The 18211-nt window shown below is 42.8% G+C and overlaps 3 protein-coding genes across 6 annotated transcripts in view; 2 read left to right on the top strand and 1 right to left on the bottom strand.

The window, feature by feature from the left end:
* Nucleotides 1-585: 585 nt before the first annotated feature.
* On the top strand, nt 586-7622 carry yif1b (Yip1 interacting factor homolog B (S. cerevisiae)). Of its 2 annotated transcripts, none has more exons than XM_052077809.1 (8): nt 586-2171; nt 4346-4445; nt 4995-5124; nt 5214-5318; nt 5576-5712; nt 5869-6024; nt 6169-6262; nt 6746-7622. In XM_052077809.1, exons 1-8 carry the CDS (start codon nt 2135-2137, stop codon nt 6899-6901), a joined length of 915 nt encoding a protein of 304 aa, XP_051933769.1. In that variant the 5' UTR covers nt 586-2134; the 3' UTR covers nt 6902-7622. The 2 variants fall into 2 exon arrangements, with proteins under 2 accessions (XP_051933769.1, XP_051933768.1); XM_052077808.1 differs by having other exon boundaries at nt 586-2180.
* LOC127608539 (dynein axonemal light chain 4-like) lies at nt 762-1082 on the top strand. The gene has a single exon (XM_052077659.1). The coding sequence runs from the start codon at nt 762-764 to the stop codon at nt 1080-1082; it is 321 nt and encodes a 106-aa protein (XP_051933619.1).
* A 2738-nt stretch (nt 7623-10360) lies between the features above and the next one.
* LOC127608592 (F-BAR and double SH3 domains protein 2-like) overlaps nt 10361-18211 on the bottom strand; it is a 30820-nt gene continuing 22969 nt past the window's right edge. For 2 of the 3 annotated variants that reach the window (XM_052077757.1, XM_052077759.1), the window contains 7 exons: nt 17538-17672; nt 17248-17331; nt 16933-17110; nt 15310-15530; nt 14505-14697; nt 14279-14406; nt 10361-14189 (listed from right to left, as the gene is read on the bottom strand). In XM_052077757.1, coding sequence (XP_051933717.1) covers nt 14097-14189; nt 14279-14406; nt 14505-14697; nt 15310-15530; nt 16933-17110; nt 17248-17331; nt 17538-17672 — 1032 coding nt within the window. In that variant the 3' untranslated portion in view covers nt 10361-14096. The remainder of the gene's footprint in view (nt 14190-14278; nt 14407-14504; nt 14698-15309; nt 15531-16932; nt 17111-17247; nt 17332-17537; nt 17673-18211) is intronic. The other variant, XM_052077758.1, reaches the window with a different exon arrangement.

The following is an 18211-nucleotide window of genomic DNA, read 5'->3' as shown; positions in this document are numbered from 1 at the left end:
TTAAATGACCGAAAAATACAGACTGGGACTTGCTCATCTTGTGTTTGGACTAAGGCAATCCATGTACTGTAGTTGAACCTGATTCCCAAAGACAGATCTCCCCTAGTTTCTCCTCTTGTCGACAACGTAGCTAATAGAACAATTACTACTGCATGAAAAACGACATCCTTTGTATCCCTTTTGAGTGAGATCAAGAAAAAAAGTAGCTTGCGTGCATGTACATGTGACACAGAGGCAACGTGTGCCCTTTTTGGGCACAGACAGTCCATTTGGGAGAGACTCATTTTCCCCGAGGTGCACGAAGTCCAGCTGTCAGCATGGAGAAAGACAAAGTCACCATGGAGACATTTAGTGAGAATGGCGAATGAACTGTATGCTAAAGTAAATTACATAGCACATTTTCAATCCTATATCACCTGGGGATTACAATTCATTACGGTACTTGGCCGATTTAGAACGAGTTGAAAAAGCAATAATTTGTGCAGATAAAATAAGTACACAGTTTAGAATTTTTTTTAAAAACACACACACAAGGCAGAGTCTTAGTTGGTTTTCCAAAATGCGAGCGTGCACTTTAGTCAAACTACAGTCCATAGAATTAGACGTCATGAGGACACTAAAGGGTGACGTATGACTGCGCTGCCGCAGATGTCTGGTCGCTCGAAACAAAAAAATGACGCAAACGAAGCGTGTTTGTTAAGAGACCGGCCGAGGTAAAGCTTTGTTTTAAAAACTTTAATCGATTATTGGTAATAATTATAATGACAGAGACCGGCGAGGCCGTCCCGGAAGAAGTTGTCAAGAAACTTGCGTACAGCTTCCCTATCGTCAGGCACACGGACATGCCAGAGGAAATGAAGGAGGAGACTATTGCGCTGTGCATTTCAGCCTTCGAAAAGTGTTCCAACAACAACGAGAACACAGCGAAGATGGTCAAGGATTCCATGGACAAGATGTTTGGAACTGCGTGGCATGTAGTGATCGGCGAAAGTTTCGGCTTCGGCGTCACTCATGAGGCGAAGCATCTGCTCTACATGTTCTACGGAGGGAGCTTGGCCATCTGTATTTGGAAGTGCTGCTAGCACTGATAATTGGTCCTCTTTCTCATCACCTCTCGCAAGCTTCTATTTGAACAATGAACCATCATCTGATTATTTGAATCATAAATTATTTTGTTGAAATGTTTGGTCATCCAACGGGCAACGTAGACAACTTCCTTGTTTACAACGTTATTCATTTTCAGGTAATTTCGGAGCGGGAGCATTTGGTTTAGTTTCTCATTATCGCCATCTACTGTCTCGAGGTTGTAGGGAACACTTAAAACACAAAGACTTCTAGTAAACCTGACAATACTGTACAGTACACAGCATAACGCGATATTATTTCATATTGTTTTTAAAAGTGTATGGACTCATTACATTTTGTTTTGACAACAAATTGTTTAATCATTGAAGATACACTTTGCTAAATGAGAAGTCATGTAAAACATGAGCACCGCTGTCTTTTAGTAACACGACGACTATGTCCATTATTGAATATATTAATAAATTGCTCATACTTGCGCCTTACGTACAGCATCAAGGTGTAGTTTTTTTCACTGACTGTAACAAGTTGGCTACTTATGATGAACAATTTTAACTATTAAATGACCACGAAAGTCACAGCCTTAAAATAGCTTCTGCGCCCCCTTCAGCGCACTGACCGCTATTGAAGTTCTGAAATGACATTTTCGTTCACTTGTTCAAAAATCATCGAGTTAAGCGAACAAATGAGAGTACGCATTGTTTGAGTTAAGTATCGCCTTGTATAGTTTTGTCTGCTTCCATACGTAGTGTTGTCGTTAGGGGCAGTGTTCGATTCCGGCTCCGGCCTTGCTGTGTGGAGTTTGCATGTTCTCTCGAGCCAGCATGGATTTTCTTCGGGTACTTGTTCAAAAAACAAAAATAGGCAGAGAAACCCTCAAGACGACAAGTAGCAAACCTATCCACTGGAGAGCAGCATCGTAACCACTCACGAGCCAGCCTGCGAGAAAGTGAGTAGACGAAGAAGTTGCCAGTGATCCGAAGCCGCTAGCTTGCAGATAAGTAACTGGACCTGGCCGACTGCACTGGTAAGGGGTTAGCAGTTGTCCAAAATGGATTATTCTGCAACCCAGAAAGATTTCAGACAGCGTAAGTTACGTACGTGTTTTCATTTATCAAAATCGTTGCCCGCTGCTCACGTGTTAATATTCTACTGCTCATGGTAGACGTGATTGAATACTACCTCGGAGCACTGCTGTCGATAAACGGAAATTATGAATGCATATTTGACTGAAATACAAGATAATAAATCTGATAACAAAATATACTGGACAGCTCCTCTGCTCTTAATCATAAATGCAACAAAGATAGCAAGCCTGACATGATGATGCACTCGTTCGTCAATGCATTTCTGACTGATCTCGCTATTAATCATGTCAATGCTCATCGTTTTGGAACGTTCAATTTATCCCAGTCAACTATTTTGACTGCGTTTTTCAGAGACAAATGTCACAAGCCGAACGAGAGTTCATTTTCAAACACTGTCGTTTAACATTCAAGCGCACTGATTTAATGCCAATTTTAAACTGGTTCCCCGTGAGGATGTGATCAGTGGTGCCTTAGGGTGGAGCACAGAAGCGAGCTTGCTCCTGCAATCCTCAAGCCAGTAAACAACACACGATGTGTCAGATGAATGCTACAAATGTGTGCATTGGTTGTTCCTGCGTTGCATTTGCTCACTTTACCAAACTAACCCCTGTTAACTTGGCGAAGAAGAAACAGCATTGGATTGGATACAACTCTGTCAAATGTGCTGTACAGAACAGATGAAATTTCTTCCCTCTCAAGTAGAGCTGTCAAACGATTAAAATATTTAATCTAATTAAAAATGCAACTGTCATAATTAACTCAAATGAACAAAAAAATTAATCGTAATTACACATTTTTATAGTTTCTGAATTTCCTTTTACATTTTTTGTCCTATTTTCCCCCCATTTTAATGCTCTCATCAACATGGAAACATGAATCAGTTTTCTATGTGCCAAATGCAAATATTTACTGAAATAACAATTTAGATTTTCAATTTTACATGAACATTTTTCACTTGGAGCAGTTATTCACACATAATCTCTCACACAATATTACTCTCCATCAACAACAGTGAAAACAATATTTTGTCACAAAACAGCTGCTTTAACAGCTTATTTTTAATAAAATCAAAACAGAGCAATATAACATTATAAAGTGCACATCTAAGGTAAACTAGTACTCAGCCTATAGTGCATTTAAACCATGATTGCATACTTCGTTTTTCTCAAGTTTGCTTTGAACACAGCAGTCTGTTTCTGTATGTTTGTTGAAGAATAACGAGACACCAGTGTTCATTATGTGCCGCTGTATTCAAAACTGCCCGCCGTCCAAAAAAGTGCATGTACTTCCCTCGTGCTGCTGGGGCAAACCATTCTGAAAGGGGGGGGGGGGGTCACTCCTCCTAACACAGTCAGGCTATGTTGATTGTGTTGGTCCTTCTTGTGCGGAAGTCTCTCCACGGTTTTTGTGTAGACTCATTTCGAATGACTACACTTGGTTCGATGACAACACTGGAGACGTTTTATTTTCGCTAGGTCGCTACCACTGTCAGACAAACAGAAAAGCTCCACCAGCTCTATTTATATGGACGCAGAACACTGTAACCTTCCACACAAAAGATTTCCAAACAAGTAACAATCGTGTCAGTGGCATACATCGTATACCTGTATGATACAGAGAGAGAGAAGAACAGATAACTTTGGTCTTGTCAGTGGAGCAATCGGGCAACTTTTTAAAAGTAAACTTTCCATTCATAAACTCTTTAAGTATCTGTTTTCGGTGTCTCCTTCTGCCGTGGCTGGCAAAACAGACATGGGCGTGGGCTTCTGCAGCGCGCTTGTTGTTTTGTTCTGGTGTATTTATAGAGCAACGTAACATCCGCTTGCGACATGTGCCGCGTTAATCTCGCGAGAAAAATTGTAATCCCGTTAAAATTCATTTAAATTAATGCCAATAAAAACGCGCTAAACTGACAGCTCTACTCTCAAGACAACATAAAACAAGAGGAGCTACTGCGGGTGTCCGCACCGCCATAATGACAAAACAATACAAAACAACACACGAGACACAGACAATCGTGCAATCTTTAACCACTTTCCTGCATACACTTTGTTGTCTGGAGCAGTTATAGATGAAAGGAGCGAATCAAAGTGTCCTTTTCACCAGTGGATCAAAGACGTCATGCTGCAATGTGCACACGTCTGCTACAAGCTAAACTTCTTCTCTTCATCCAGAGCCTAATGTACGTCTACGAAATACTTCCGTGGATGGTTCAAATGGCAGCCAGTTGTTTGAGGACACAAGTGGCTGTGGTACGCAGACATCCTACCACAGGTGAGGCCCACCAGACAGGCTCATCATTAATATCTTAAATCATTCCGTAGGGAATATTAAAGACATTGTGCTTGTGTGTGTGAGAGAGAGGGTGGGGGTGGGGGGGGGGGGTTACAAAATTGAATGAGGAATTCCAGTTGCCGGGCGGCCCGGTAGTCCAGTGGTTAGCACGTCGGCTTCACAGTGCAGAGGTACCGGGTTCGATTCCAGCTCCGGCCTCCCTGTGTGGAGTTTGCATGTTCTCCCCGGGCCTGCGTGGGTTTTCTCCGGGTGCTCCGGTTTCCTCCCACATTCCAAAAATATGCATGGCAGGCTGATTGAACACTCTAAATTGTCCCTAGGTGTGAGTGTGAGTGCGAATGGTTGTTCGTCTCTGTGTGTCCTGCGATTGGCTGGCAACCGATTCAGGGTGTCCCCCGCCTACTGCCCGGAGACAGCTGGGATAGGCTCCAGCACCCCCCGCGACCCTAGTGAGGATCAAGCGGTTAGGAAGATGAATGAATGAATGAATTCCAGTTGCCGAGAGCTAATGTGGCTCTCTGTTGACAGGAACCAACATGGTGGACGTCAGGCAGCAGGCTCTCCAGGCCAGTCCATGCTGTCAGACCCCATGTCGAACCTCGCCATGGCTTATGGCAGCTCACTAGCATCTCAGGGGAAGGAAATGATGGATAAGAATGTAAGGTTGACCCCAAAAATGTTTGTCTTGCATTGTTAAGAAGGAAACGTTGGTGTGGGGGGGAAAAAAAGCATGTTTATGTTTTGTAGCTGGACAGATTCATCCCCATTTCCAAGCTGAAATACTACTTTGCTGTGGACACGTTATACGTGGGAAAGAAGCTGGGTCTTCTAGTTTTCCCCTACATGCATGAGGTAGGTGGGCTAAATTTAAAGCATCCTATTCTTAGAGCTGCTCCCTTGCTGGTTCTGGTTCCTTCCGTGACCTCATAATAGTGTGGTGATTTGAATTAACGGCCTGCGGATCTGCGTTTGCATGAAAAATATTTTCATGCAAACAGGGATTGAGCGTCCCCTTTGCTCACAAATAAAGATGTTATTAATTTCTTTTCCTGCAATGAGAATCTGTTGCGTCATGTCGGCAATCCCATTTTGTCATCCACATGTTGCAGAACTGGGAGGTGAGCTACCAGCAGGACACTCCGGTGGCCCCGCGCTTTGACGTCAACGCTCCCGATCTGTACATCCCCGCCATGGCTTTCATCACGTACGTGCTGGTGGCTGGGCTGGCCCTGGGCACACAAAACAGGTACATGTGAACGTATACCTTCAGTGGCACTAAACTATGAAAGAAGGTGTGTCATTTTCCCACAGGTAAACACACTGTATGTTAAGGAAATGTTGAGCTAAACCGCTTCCCACTTGATTGATTCCGATTTCCGATTCCTGTTTTGTGGCCCTTCAGGTTTACTCCTGAGCTGCTGGGGGTTCACGCAAGCTCGGCGCTGGTGTGGCTCATCATGGAAGTCTTGGCAGTTCTCCTGTCACTCTACCTCGTGACCGTTAGCACCGACCTCACAACCATCGACCTGCTCGCTTTTGCTGGATACAAATATGTCGGGTATGTGCACATTGGTGTTCTATTTTGCTTTTGTCACGGTAGTTGGCAGGTAGTTAGTTTTGTGTTTTAAGTATGACACGAAAGAAACTTGAGGTCATAGTATAAATCCATTTTTTTGTGTGTGTGTTTGTGTCCCTTTCTCAGAATGATCGTTGGTTTAGTGGCAGGACTCATGTTTGGGAGGGCAGCTTACTATCTCTCTTTACTGTGGTGCTGTGCTGCCATTTTTGTGTTCATGGTAAGTCAACCGTCCTGTCAGAAAAGTAGAATTCAGCCCTTGGCCGAAATGTGGGATTTTTCTTTCAGTCTCAGGGGATGTTAAATCCGTTGTTTAAATCCGTAGGGCAGATCACATGCATGACCCACAACAGGTGTCATTTCAAATGGCAACTTTTATGGCTTTAATAAACGCAAACATAAAATCAATAAAAAGTACTCTTCAACAATTTGGCTCCAGGCCTCTCGGATTGCTCTTGCCAGATCAGCTTTGCAGGTTGTAGCCTTGTCCTGCACTTTCAACTTCTACCAAAGATTTATTTTGGACAACTCGGAACAAATCCAGGCAGCGTAGTGGTGCATTTTATTGAAATCGGTTTGTGGTAGAAAACATTTTGGAGACTGCTAGACTAAAGAAAACACGTGTGAGTGATGCCGAGCTAGTACAGACCTGAAATTCAGACATGCATGCATGAACTAATTGCCGTTTACGATGCATTTTCAGACCCGCACCCTGCGTCTGAAGCTCCTGTCCGAAGCGGCGGCGGAAGGAAAGCTAGTGAGAGTAGCCAGAAACCAGCTGAGGATGTACCTCACCATGTGTATAGCGGCGGCCCAGCCTGTTTTCATGTACTGGTTCACCTATCACCTGATCAGATAAATGCACCCACACTGGGGGGGAGGAAGAGACATGCACACAAGCACAGAAGCTGCCTTCGTGTGTTCGCGGTCTGTCATTGTAAAGCATAAGGTTGTGCTCCATCTTTACACGGAGGAGCACCATACCGCATGCGATGAGCAAGAGGGAGAGTTGTGTGTTTTTAACGCCTGTAACTCTCATACGATAGTTTTTTTTTTTTTTTGCACAGTACTATCATGGTATTGTCTGAACAACATTCAACGTAATAGTTTTTCTACACTGTGTAAGTACCTGTTAATTATTGTTTTTTTGTTTGTTTGTTTGTTTTTTAGCTGTATTTAAATGTCCTGTATGTTTATTCGACACTGTTATTGTCTATGTTTCTTCTGAGTGGACTGCACAAACTCCGAGTGACTGAACGCGCTTCCTTCATAATCACTATAACCAAAAGCACACTCAAAGAGTGACGCGCACAATTCTAGCAAATGTCTACCTGTCATCATTTAATCTGGACTAAAAAGTAGTCCTTCAGGTCTGCGGGCATGATTGTGCGTCCACCTCTTAACTTTTGCGTGCTTTGTGTCATATCTACTACACGCTTGCCTGCCAGGTCGTGAAGCAGTGTGAGATCGCACCAAGTCGCGGTGATGTTGTTTTGATATCCTTTTAAGAAATAATGTAAATTATTTGTTGCTTTTCATATTGAAAGTCAGATGGAATAAAAGAAAAGATTAATTACCGTTACTATACATGGTCGTTTTTTTCCGGCTAAAAACGCCTGACTATACATGGTCGTTTTTTTTCGGCTAAAAACACCTTATTATACATGGTTGTTTTTTTTGGCTAAAAACGCCTGACTATACATGGTCATGTTTTTTCGGCTAAAAATTTTGTCCAAAAACGCCTTACTATACATGGTCGTTTTTTTTCGGCTAAAAACGCCTTACTATACATGGTCGTTTTGTTCGGCTAAAAATGCCTTACTATACATGGTAGTTTTTTTCGGCTAAAAATTTCGTCCAAAAACGCCTTACTATACATGGTCGCTTTTTTTCGTCTAAAAACGCCTTACTATACATGGTCGTTTTTTTCCAGCTAAAAACGCCTGACTATACATGGTCATTTTTTTTTTCGTCTTAAAACGCCTCACTCTACATGGTCGTTTTTTTTTTCGTCTAAAAACGCCTTACTATACATGGTCATGTTTTTTCGGCTAAAAATTTTGTCCAAAAACGCCTTACTATACATGGTCGCTTTTTTTCGTCTAAAAACGCCTTACTATACATGGTCGTTTTGTTCGGCTAAAAATGCCTTACTATACATGGTAGTTTTTTTCGGCTAAAAATTTCGTCCAAAAACGCCTTACTATACATGGTCGCTTTTTTTCGTCTAAAAACGCCTTACTATACATGGTAGTTTTTTTCGGCTAAAAATTTAGTCCAAAAACGCCTTACTATACATGGTCGTTTTTTTTTCGGCTAAAAACGCCTTACTATACATGGTCGTTTTGTTCGGCTAAAAATGCCTTACTATACATGGTAGTTTTTTTCGGCTAAAAATTTCGTCCAAAAACGCCTTACTATACATGGTCGCTTTTTTTCGTCTAAAAACGCCTTACTATACATGGTCGTTTTTTTCCGGCTAAAAACGCCTGACTATACATGGTCATTTTTTTTTTTCGTCTTAAAACGCCTCACTCTACATGGTCGTTTTTTTTTCGTCTAAAAACGCCTTACTATACATGGTCGTTTTTTGGGGGGCTAAAAATGCCTTACTATACATGGTCGTTTTTTTTCCCCGTCTAAAAACGCCTTACTATACATGGTCGTTTTTTTTCGGCTAAAAATCTTGTCCAAAAACGCCTTACTATACATGGTCGCTTTTTTTCCGTCTAAAAACGCCTTACTATACATGGTCGTTTTTTTTTCCCGGCTAAAAACGCCTTACTATACATGGTCGGGTTTTTTTTCCGGCTAAAAACGCCTTACTATACATGGTCGTTTTTTTTTCGGCTAAAAATTTTGTCCAAAAACGCCTTACTATACATGGTGGTTTTTTTCGGCTAAAAATGCCTGACTATACATGGTCGTTTTTTTCGGCTCAAAATTTCGTCTAAAAACGCCTTACTATACATGGTCGTTTTTTCTCGGCTAAAAACGCCTTACTATACATGGTCATTTTTTTCGGCTAAAAATGCCTTACTATACATGGTAGTTTTTTTCGGCTCAAAATTTCGTCTAAAAACGCCTTACTGTACATGGTCGGTTTTTTTTCGTCTTAAAACGCCTCACTCTACATGGTCGTTTTTTTCGGCTCAAAATTTCGTCCCAAAACACCTTACTATACATGATCGATTTTTTCGTCTAAAAACGCCTTACGATACAAAAAATGACTTCAATAAGCTTATCATGTTGGTCAAAGAAAGAAGCGATATGGTTGCAACATTTGAGGATTGAACACGCACTCGCTAGTTTGGGACATGGCTTTTCTACCCCGGAGCCACACCACCACATAACTTCTGTTTTGTTTTGTGTTTTCTTCAATTAAGCTGCAAATCGTGGTTAAAGAAAGATGTGACCTTGTTGCAAACACTGGGAATCGAACACCCAACCTCTGGATATGGGACTTGAGCTTTCTACCATTGAGCTAACACACCACAATGAACCTTTGGGTTGTTTTGTGTTTTTCTTCAAATACGTTGTATATGGTGTTTAAAGAGTAGACATTGTTGCAACAACCAGGGACCGAATGCGGCCCACATCATGGATGCCAGACGTGGGCCACTGCAGGACCGTCATTCATTGAGGTATGTGGGCTGAGTGTACGTGCTGTGTCTGCCCCAGAGCTGGGCCAGATCAATTTTGCTGACTGGGCAGCTGTGCCAGCTTCATGCCGAATCCTGGCCAGATGCCTTTGCTGAGTGGGTAGTACACTATACATCTGTTGCAAATATTACCAAGACCAATTACCAATTTTTTTTTTGAAATGACAACTCAACCGTCAATGACGACAATTGTTCTAAAACAAGAACAAATGAGTGGTCAATCGAATCGACTTAAATTGTCCGTGAAGAAATTGTAGCGTATTAATTTCTTTACCCGCTGAGCACAGTGAGCCAGCAGCACTGTTTTTCCGGCACATGGACCTCCTGTCAGCAAAAGTGGACGCTGGTGGTCACTCTGCTGAACATAGGCTCGGACCTAAAGAAAATGTACCGTCAAGATCACGTCTTTTGAAAGGGGAAGTCAAACCAAAAGCTTCGAGCTTCATTCGAAAAGTCAAGGTGGGACTTTACGATCAGATCAATTCCATCAATATTTCAAAATGACTCCGATCACAACCACTTCTTATGCTTGGTACAAAAGAGGGCGTTTGTTCATGACACAAAATTGGAGTGTACATTTCCATAACAGGTGGTGCACACGCATCTCCACAGTGGGGAAGGCAAACATTGATGCACAGTAAGATGACGGCAGATGCTGTTTTTCCAATATTATTTTATTAATTAACATTTGTACACAATAAATACAAACTTAGCTTTTTGTACAGCCAATAATACTATGCAGAAAGACATCTGCACCCGTTCTCGTTATTTGTCACCATGGCAACAATCGACCGGAGAGAAGGCCAGTGGTTTTGACCACTTTATCAGTAATTAAAAGAAAGTGTGCTGCTGATCCAAACTGGTGGAAGCAACATAAAAAAAATTATGCACTATGGCAAAACAAAAAGGACCGGTCAAATAAAGTTAAAACAAAAAAAAAAAAAACTAGTCTTTGTATAATGGAAACCGCAAACAAAACATTTCACAACAGGACCGATTGAGTCTTGAAAAAAGAAGCTGCTGAGGGACGCCGATGTAAACGATAAACTTCAAAACAAGTTTTAAAACCATATAATAAATTAAGATCTCAGAGAAATCAAGGAGGAGGCTGCCATGCTCGTTGCCTTGACCGCACACCGCTTAAGATTGCGATCGGGATTACTTCTAACAGCAGGGCGACACAAGTTTTGGATCGAAGACTCCAACATATGTGAAGACATTGACAACCACAATGGTTGCAACTCAACATGTTCATGATGAAAAAAAGGAATTACGGGAATCTATTTCCGGCAGTAACACATTTTGATCAATGTTAGTCCCATCCCAGGTCTTAACTGCATCTATACTATCCGTTTGTCTGTCCAACGTAAAAACACAACAAATCAATTAAATACTCATCATTTCTCAAATTCTGATGCCGTCTCAGCACAGATTTTTTTTTTTTCCTGGCTAGCATTTTCAGATAATCACCATTCCGTGGTCTTTGTAAATGTCAGTGTTTGCGTTTGCACTCGGAATGCGGGAAAAAAAAAACCAACAAAAAAAAAAAAACCTACTTAAATGCCAAAAATTAAAAATGAATTAATATGTTCTTATGGAAACCGGTTCCACATTTTGTTGGTTGGGCTATGGAGAGGCATTTGACAGAACTAGTTTGGGTTATAATGATGGGATAAAAGGTGCTTTTTGAACACAAGAAATCTAAAACTTATCTTTAAAAAAAGACAACACAACCGCAATAAGGCTTCAAGATTAATCACCAATCAATCCCACCCAATTATATTGCTCAAATGATCGTTCTCCCCATCTCTCATTCGAACACAACAAAACATTGTCATGGTTAGTTTCTACACTCAAATATTGAAGCGACACTGTGAGACAAGAAAATGTCAAGTGAAATCAATATTTCATTTTTGGTGTGCACAGAAGCGGTGAGACATCGGGCTGCCGCTGCGTCTTCCTCAGTGCCGTTTGCAAGAAATTTAAACGAAAACATCAATCGCAATGAAACCAAGGAGTCCCCACAGACTCCCAATGAACAGAGTATCTGACTCCAGTGTCAGCTCTGAAGTGGAGGCGCTACTTACTACTTTGCAGGGGGTGTAGAAATAAATAAAAGTGCTACGCTGCCATTCGGCAAGGACTTTAAAGGCTTGAAGGGTATTTAATTAAGGGGCTTGGAGTGAGATACACAAGAGAGTCAAACTTAGCGCCCTTTTGAAATATCATCTGTCCATTGGGCGCTTCTGTTCTATTTTAGCCAGCACTCGTCGTGCGCAGGAAGAAATTGATGAAGAATGATGATTTGTGCCGCTAGAGGCAAAAAACACAAGGGGTGTGGGGATGGGCAGATGTGAGAAAACGATTCATGCCGATGAATCTGTCGCTCCATAATCAAGCAGTCCAGAAAAAGCAACAACGCAGTTGACCTCTATGCGGGAAATACCGTCACTCCCGTCACCCTGTATAATTACAATGACAACAAATTCAATATCAAATCAGTCTTTCGGTGCTTTTAACGTCAATCGGCGTTCAACCAATTGGCGACGCCAAGGAAGATACATAACGGGTGTGTAACATGACATCACTGCATACAGCACGCTCATGTGAATACAGTGACGACCACCGGGTTGCACTCACTGCCGATGAACAGTACGGACGTGAGATAAAAGTTAAGAGGGGGGAAGAAACAAAGGACGGGGAAAGAGTTGGAGGGAAGAGCAGAAGGCAGGATCCAGCCTCTCCTTTCTCTCTTTCCATTTCTCATCTCCTTCCAGTTGTCTTTGCGGGCCCTCCTTCCGACTATATTTACAATGCCCTTTAGGAATAAAATATGACGTTCCTTTAGCCGAGTACTGTTATATGAAACATTCCTACGACAACAGTAATGTACTGTACTAATACACATGAAATACGTACTGGAGGACGACGAGAACTATAAGCGCTGGCATATCCTTGCTTATTCTCCCGAAGTTTACTTTTTATGAAGCCTCTGTAAATTCACTCACGACTTGGGGGAAATACTTTGCATTTACCACCAATCAGCTGATGAAAGGAAATTTGACATTGTCATGGGCTAAGAATTCCACGCGCAGGTGTTTTTTTTAAACATTGGAACGTTAGCATTTGATCATCTTGAGGGTTGTCAAATTTTTATGAAAAAAAGTCGCACACATCCATTTTTTGTTATACACAGCACACAACAGTGTTCTGTTCTTGTTGCTTAAGATTAGCAAAGCCACATGTCAAAAATCAAAGTATGAAATACGCGCCGTGTATGTGAATAGTGTGAAGAGACTCATGTAAAACTATTTTTTTTTTTTTACATGCAGTGATTCACTTCTTCTTATGTGCTCATGATACGCGTATGACTGCCTTCCGCAAGCCTTCCTCTCCACTAACATCCCGTATATCGGATGCCTTCTGTCATGTATGAGTCAATCAAGAACTTTTAAGAAGACTAAAACGTTTCTAAAATGTTTTCACTGTATTTGGAATCTTCATGAACATAATCAGATGTGTGGTCATGTCAGCGTTAGTAACCTCAAAACAAGGCGTTCGACTTAACTCGTTCGCAGCATTCCAACTCTGCCAGGCCTCCAGTTTCCACTTCAGAAGCGAGCTAATTCCTGACTCGACATCAAGCACCCCACCCGACACTGGTGACATGCATATTGACAGCGAGCCAGGAAAAAGCCCGCTTTGGTGGTCAGTTTGAAAGTGGCCAATGGCTACAAATGTCAGATGCAAAGTACTAATGAATCCTAGTCAGGTTTGCAAGAACTCAAACAGATCTGATCACGTTCATTAAGTGATGGAGGTCATCCGTATTCCATTTACAGATTGGTGGTAACGTACAAATCATTTGCTCCAGTCTCCACACGCAATCGTTTATGTGTCACAGTCAAACAGCGGTTTTGCAGCTTCAAAGAAAATGGAAGTAAGCTTTACAAAGGCCAGAAACACTTGTCCAACACTCTCCTTCCATCCCTCTGCAAACATTCTTCCTCATCCTCCCCTTTCTCCTCGTCAGTGTGCATTGGGGCTCCGCCCAATGAGGTGAGGGTTTTTTTTAAGGCAAGAATGGAAAGAGGTGGGAGGGCGCAGAGGGACCGTCGGGGAGGCTACTGCTGCACTTCATTAGGAAGCAAATACAGAGGAAATGTAACTGGAAAGCGTGCCTCCCCCGCACTCCTCTCTTCCTTCTTCCACAAGTTGAGAATAAAAGAGAATGAGGGGTAGCTCGAGTTGGGGACGGGCTCACTTGATGTGGTTCAGCTCCGTTTTCATCAGGTTATTTCAGCTAAGAGCGGTGCCACTGGCATCTAGGCTGCCATCGGTTAATCATGTTAGGGGAGTGTGCGTCTAACCGCGTGCCATCTTGCGTCTTAGTTACACCAGCGTGATCTCCACTTCCTCCGTCTTGTCACTCTTCCCGTGTTGCCGGCGAGACTGCTGCTTGGGTGGTGGAGGAGCGGCACGTACCTGAGAGACAAACAGGGAATGTAAGACTGAGCCTTTTAGGTTGTCAGCCTGAGTGAAAACATTTTAAATCGATATCCATCCATCCATACGTTCCACTGTTGTTTTTTCCTACTGTGCATACTAACAGGTCGTAGTTTGCCTGGACCACCTTCAGGGGGAAATCGAGGCGGCTGTGTTTGAAACCCGGGTGACACGGGACTCCTCCCAGAATTTTGATCTAAAGAGAAAAGAGCAAGGTTCCATTCATTTGAAAAGCCCGTTCGGAGTGCAGTCATGTTACTTTACTGCAGGAAAGGTGTGGCTTGTATTGCTTACTGGTGGTGGTTAACGATGACTTGTGTGATGAGGCGGGCAGGGGAAGCTTATGATCCCCGTTGAGTGCAGCAGAGGGTGAGCGTGGGAGAGACGGTGGGGTCGAGCTCTCCGGGCTGGTGAAAGGGCTTATGGGAGGTTGATCATACAGCGGAAGAGGTGGAAGAGATGACGGCAGCTTTGCAGTGGGAGAAATCTAAAGGTGGAAGGAAATCAGGGCAGCTACGATTACAAATTGCGGGATAGTAAACCTAGCTATCTGGATTTTTTTCTCATCACAAGGTTCAGCCTTTACATTTGAAGCAGTTCTTGTTTTCAAACTACGGCAACTGCCATTTTCAAATTTCCCCTCTTTTAACTTGTTGGCTGTTATGTCTACAGACATCTGGGAGGGGAGAGGCTGTATCCTTCCTGTCACTCTAATGGGGCAGTGCCACAGATAAGAGTGATTGCAGCGTCAGTTTTCTTTTCATCAGCGGACGGCAAGAGCACGGCAGCTATAAGGCAGCGCTCGCGAATCTCTTGCTGACAGAAAGGACAAACATTCATGATGAAAGCAGATTGGCGCGGCGGGATAAGCTGCTCGACTGATAAAACCACCTACAGTTGTGCAGAAATGACGTGTTTGTGTGTGTGTGTGTGTGTGTTATGTTTTGGATCTGACATAAGACATCCCATTTACGTATGTCACCTTGACATACGATGGAATAAAATACTTTAGAAAGTAAATCACTGCCTTGTGCTGTGTCGAAATGCAGAAAGCCTAAATAACCAAACGGACACAAAGAGTGTGCAAGCAATACTTTACCTGTATGTCAGTGGTCCCTCCCAATCCAGTCTCTCCATTCTCTGTCAAGTCCTCCACCAAAACAGAGGGGAAGACGCCCACCTTTCCGTTAAGCTCCCCCTCCCAGAAACCATCATCGGTCTGAGTGTCACGGCTTAAAAGGCGAATGACCGCTCCCTCCGAGAAGGAGAGTTCCTCCTCCGCCTGGCCTTCGTAATCGTAAAGTGCTCGTACATACACCACTGGGGGGGGGGGGGAGATAATGGACAGCAATTAGACACACAGTAGGAAAAGCTATTCTAGATGCAGCTTCTTGGAACAACGGATCCTGTTATGGCTCGTGTTTTCACTGTGAACGGCGCAAGCATGTTGTTTCAGGTTTGACGGGTGGCTTTTCTCGATGGCAGGGTTCAGCTCCTTGGAGAGGTGCTGGATAGGATTTACATCGGGGTTCGTAATAGGCCATTTCAGACGAGTCCAATGTTTTGCTCTTAGCTATGCTTTGATGTTTTGCTTAGCCTTTCTGACACTATGTAGCAAATTTATTTGCCTTGAAGTGATTGAGATTTTACTCGACCACTGTACATAGATTCAAGATACCAAAGGTCAGATCTATCAAATCAGCGGCTGTTTGTCATACAGTAGGTATCGTGTTCTTCTCTTTGGATGTACGGCAGTGACAAAATTGTTGGTGCACTTTTGTTGAGAAAAGAAAAAGCCACAATGGCCAGAAGAACATTGTCCCAGAAGAATAGTCGCGTGTCAATATGCATTTCAGCAGTCTCATTATTTCCAAGGTGTTTCAGTGGACTGCGTGTGTTTTAGTTTTAGTTTTGTTTTGTTTTGTTTTTGTCCGAACACTGCAATCCATTGTATTGCTTTCATCTTTTTTGTTGTATTCAATGGCATGCTGTGTCGGTGCTATGAGGCCACGCAGCTGTTGCCATATTAGTTACACTATGGTGGAAACACAGGATTTGTCCGGGTGTAGTGCAAAACCTAAGTACAGTGAACACCAATTCATCGCAGGGATACGTTCTAGACGCACCATTTATACAGTTTGAAACCCCCCACACACTTACTAAAACACACAGTAAAAACACTACAAATATATTTGAGAAGATACAAATAATGCAAACATATAACGTCTCGAAAATAAAGTTCCTATTGTCGGGTCAATGTGCTGGATATGAGCCTTTCAGAGGTGGGGTCTGGTGTGGTGACATGTCAGCAAGTCTACGTGTGAACGTTTGATGTGATGGGGCTGACAGCAGCTCCAAGGGAATGTGCTAATTGCGTTTCACATTTAGCGTTCTCGACAGCGGCTCTCATTTCCTCTATGTGAGGCCTTTACATTTAGCAAGTATACACTTAAAAGCATTTTAAAAGTGCAGATTACTGCGATACAGTGCGGGGCTTGCACAGAAGACAAATACAGATGAATACCCCCCCCCCCCAAAAAAAAAAATCTGTAATGAAGCTGGACCACAGTAAGTGAACCATATAGCTGGAGAGGACTGTATGCCTCTTTCTAGATAGAGGCATTAAGGCAAAAAAAAAAAAAGAATTCAAGAAAAGTTGAGTTTAAAATTACAGATGAAGTCCAAACAAAAGGCATTTTGTTCACAAGGTTATAAAACTTACTGTTAGCATCACCGTTGACACAGCCGGAGAGCAACTCTGGTTCGGTTGAGTTGGAAGAGGTGTGTGACCGAGCGTCCAGAGTTGCCAGTGACTGAAGCATGCTCAGCAGGCTGTTGGACGCGGGGAACTGGAGGTATTTCTCAGGAACATAACCTACTTGGCCTGTCTTATTGCGAGCCTGTGGAGGACAAATGAGAAATCCACACTCAGCAGGTTTACCACTACCCACACACACCTGAAGAGATAGCATCTTGTTTGTTGTTACCACAAACTTGACGCTCATTTGTTGTGAACGTTACATGTGAACTCGCGCACCTTGACCCAGTCCTCCATGTCGCCATCCTCAATAACCTCCAACATCTCCTGTTCATCGATGGTTAACTCATCTGGCTGAGAAGCCTGGCACGGAAGGAGAGACGGTGTGTGATGTGTGTTTCGAGCTACAGAAATATCAAATGAGCAACACGTCCTGCACATTTTAGCTTCACACAATGACTTTTTTTTGCTGAGATAGCATTTATACATTTATAGTTCTGCACTAAAATGTGGTCCTCGAAGGAAATGTTTTCGTAGCGTTGTGTGTATTTGCCCGCATTGTTTCATACCTTGTATGAGAAGAGGACTTTGCAGGTCAGTGGGTAATTGCGAAGGGTTCCTGAAGGGCTGGAGCTGCTGTCGTCAAAAACCTCCATATTCTCTTCACACTCGTCGCCGTCCTCACGCTCCAAGTCAACTGTACCCTGTTACAAACACAGATCCCAATTCGAGTCAAAAACAATTAAGGAGACATTTTGTCTGTTTCCCCCGTTCAAAATGATTCAGCCGTTCCTTCCTGTGAGGTGATATGCACTTTTCGATACAGGTGGAGAGCAGTACATGAATGACGCAGTCTAGCCTCTCCCACTTTTGCTGTGAAAGCCTTTGGCTGGCTTCTATGAAGGTCATGTGACCTTGTGGCAGAAGGAGCCACCATAGTGCGCTGACACCTGCCCACAATGTTTGTGTGCATGTGTGCTTTCACCTTTGTGTCGGTATGTACTCTGTGTGTGTGTGTGTGTGTGTGTGTGTGTGCGTGCGCGCGTGTGTGTGTGTGTGTGTGTGTGTGTGTGTGTGTGTTTAGCCTTTATTAAACTATTGTGTTCAGTTATCAGATTTCTATTGACTCGGTAAACATAATACAGTGTTGGAAGTCAAATGTGTACAGGTCACTTAAATTCAGAGAATAACGATTTATTATTTTCGATGTTGTTATGATTTTTCAATAACTGGCATATATATC

The sequence above is a fragment of the Hippocampus zosterae genome, chromosome 10 (genome assembly GCF_025434085.1).
Source record: "Hippocampus zosterae strain Florida chromosome 10, ASM2543408v3, whole genome shotgun sequence".
In the NCBI taxonomy this organism is placed as follows: Eukaryota; Metazoa; Chordata; class Actinopteri; order Syngnathiformes; family Syngnathidae; genus Hippocampus; species Hippocampus zosterae.
This window is presented reverse-complemented; position numbering and strand designations above follow the sequence as displayed.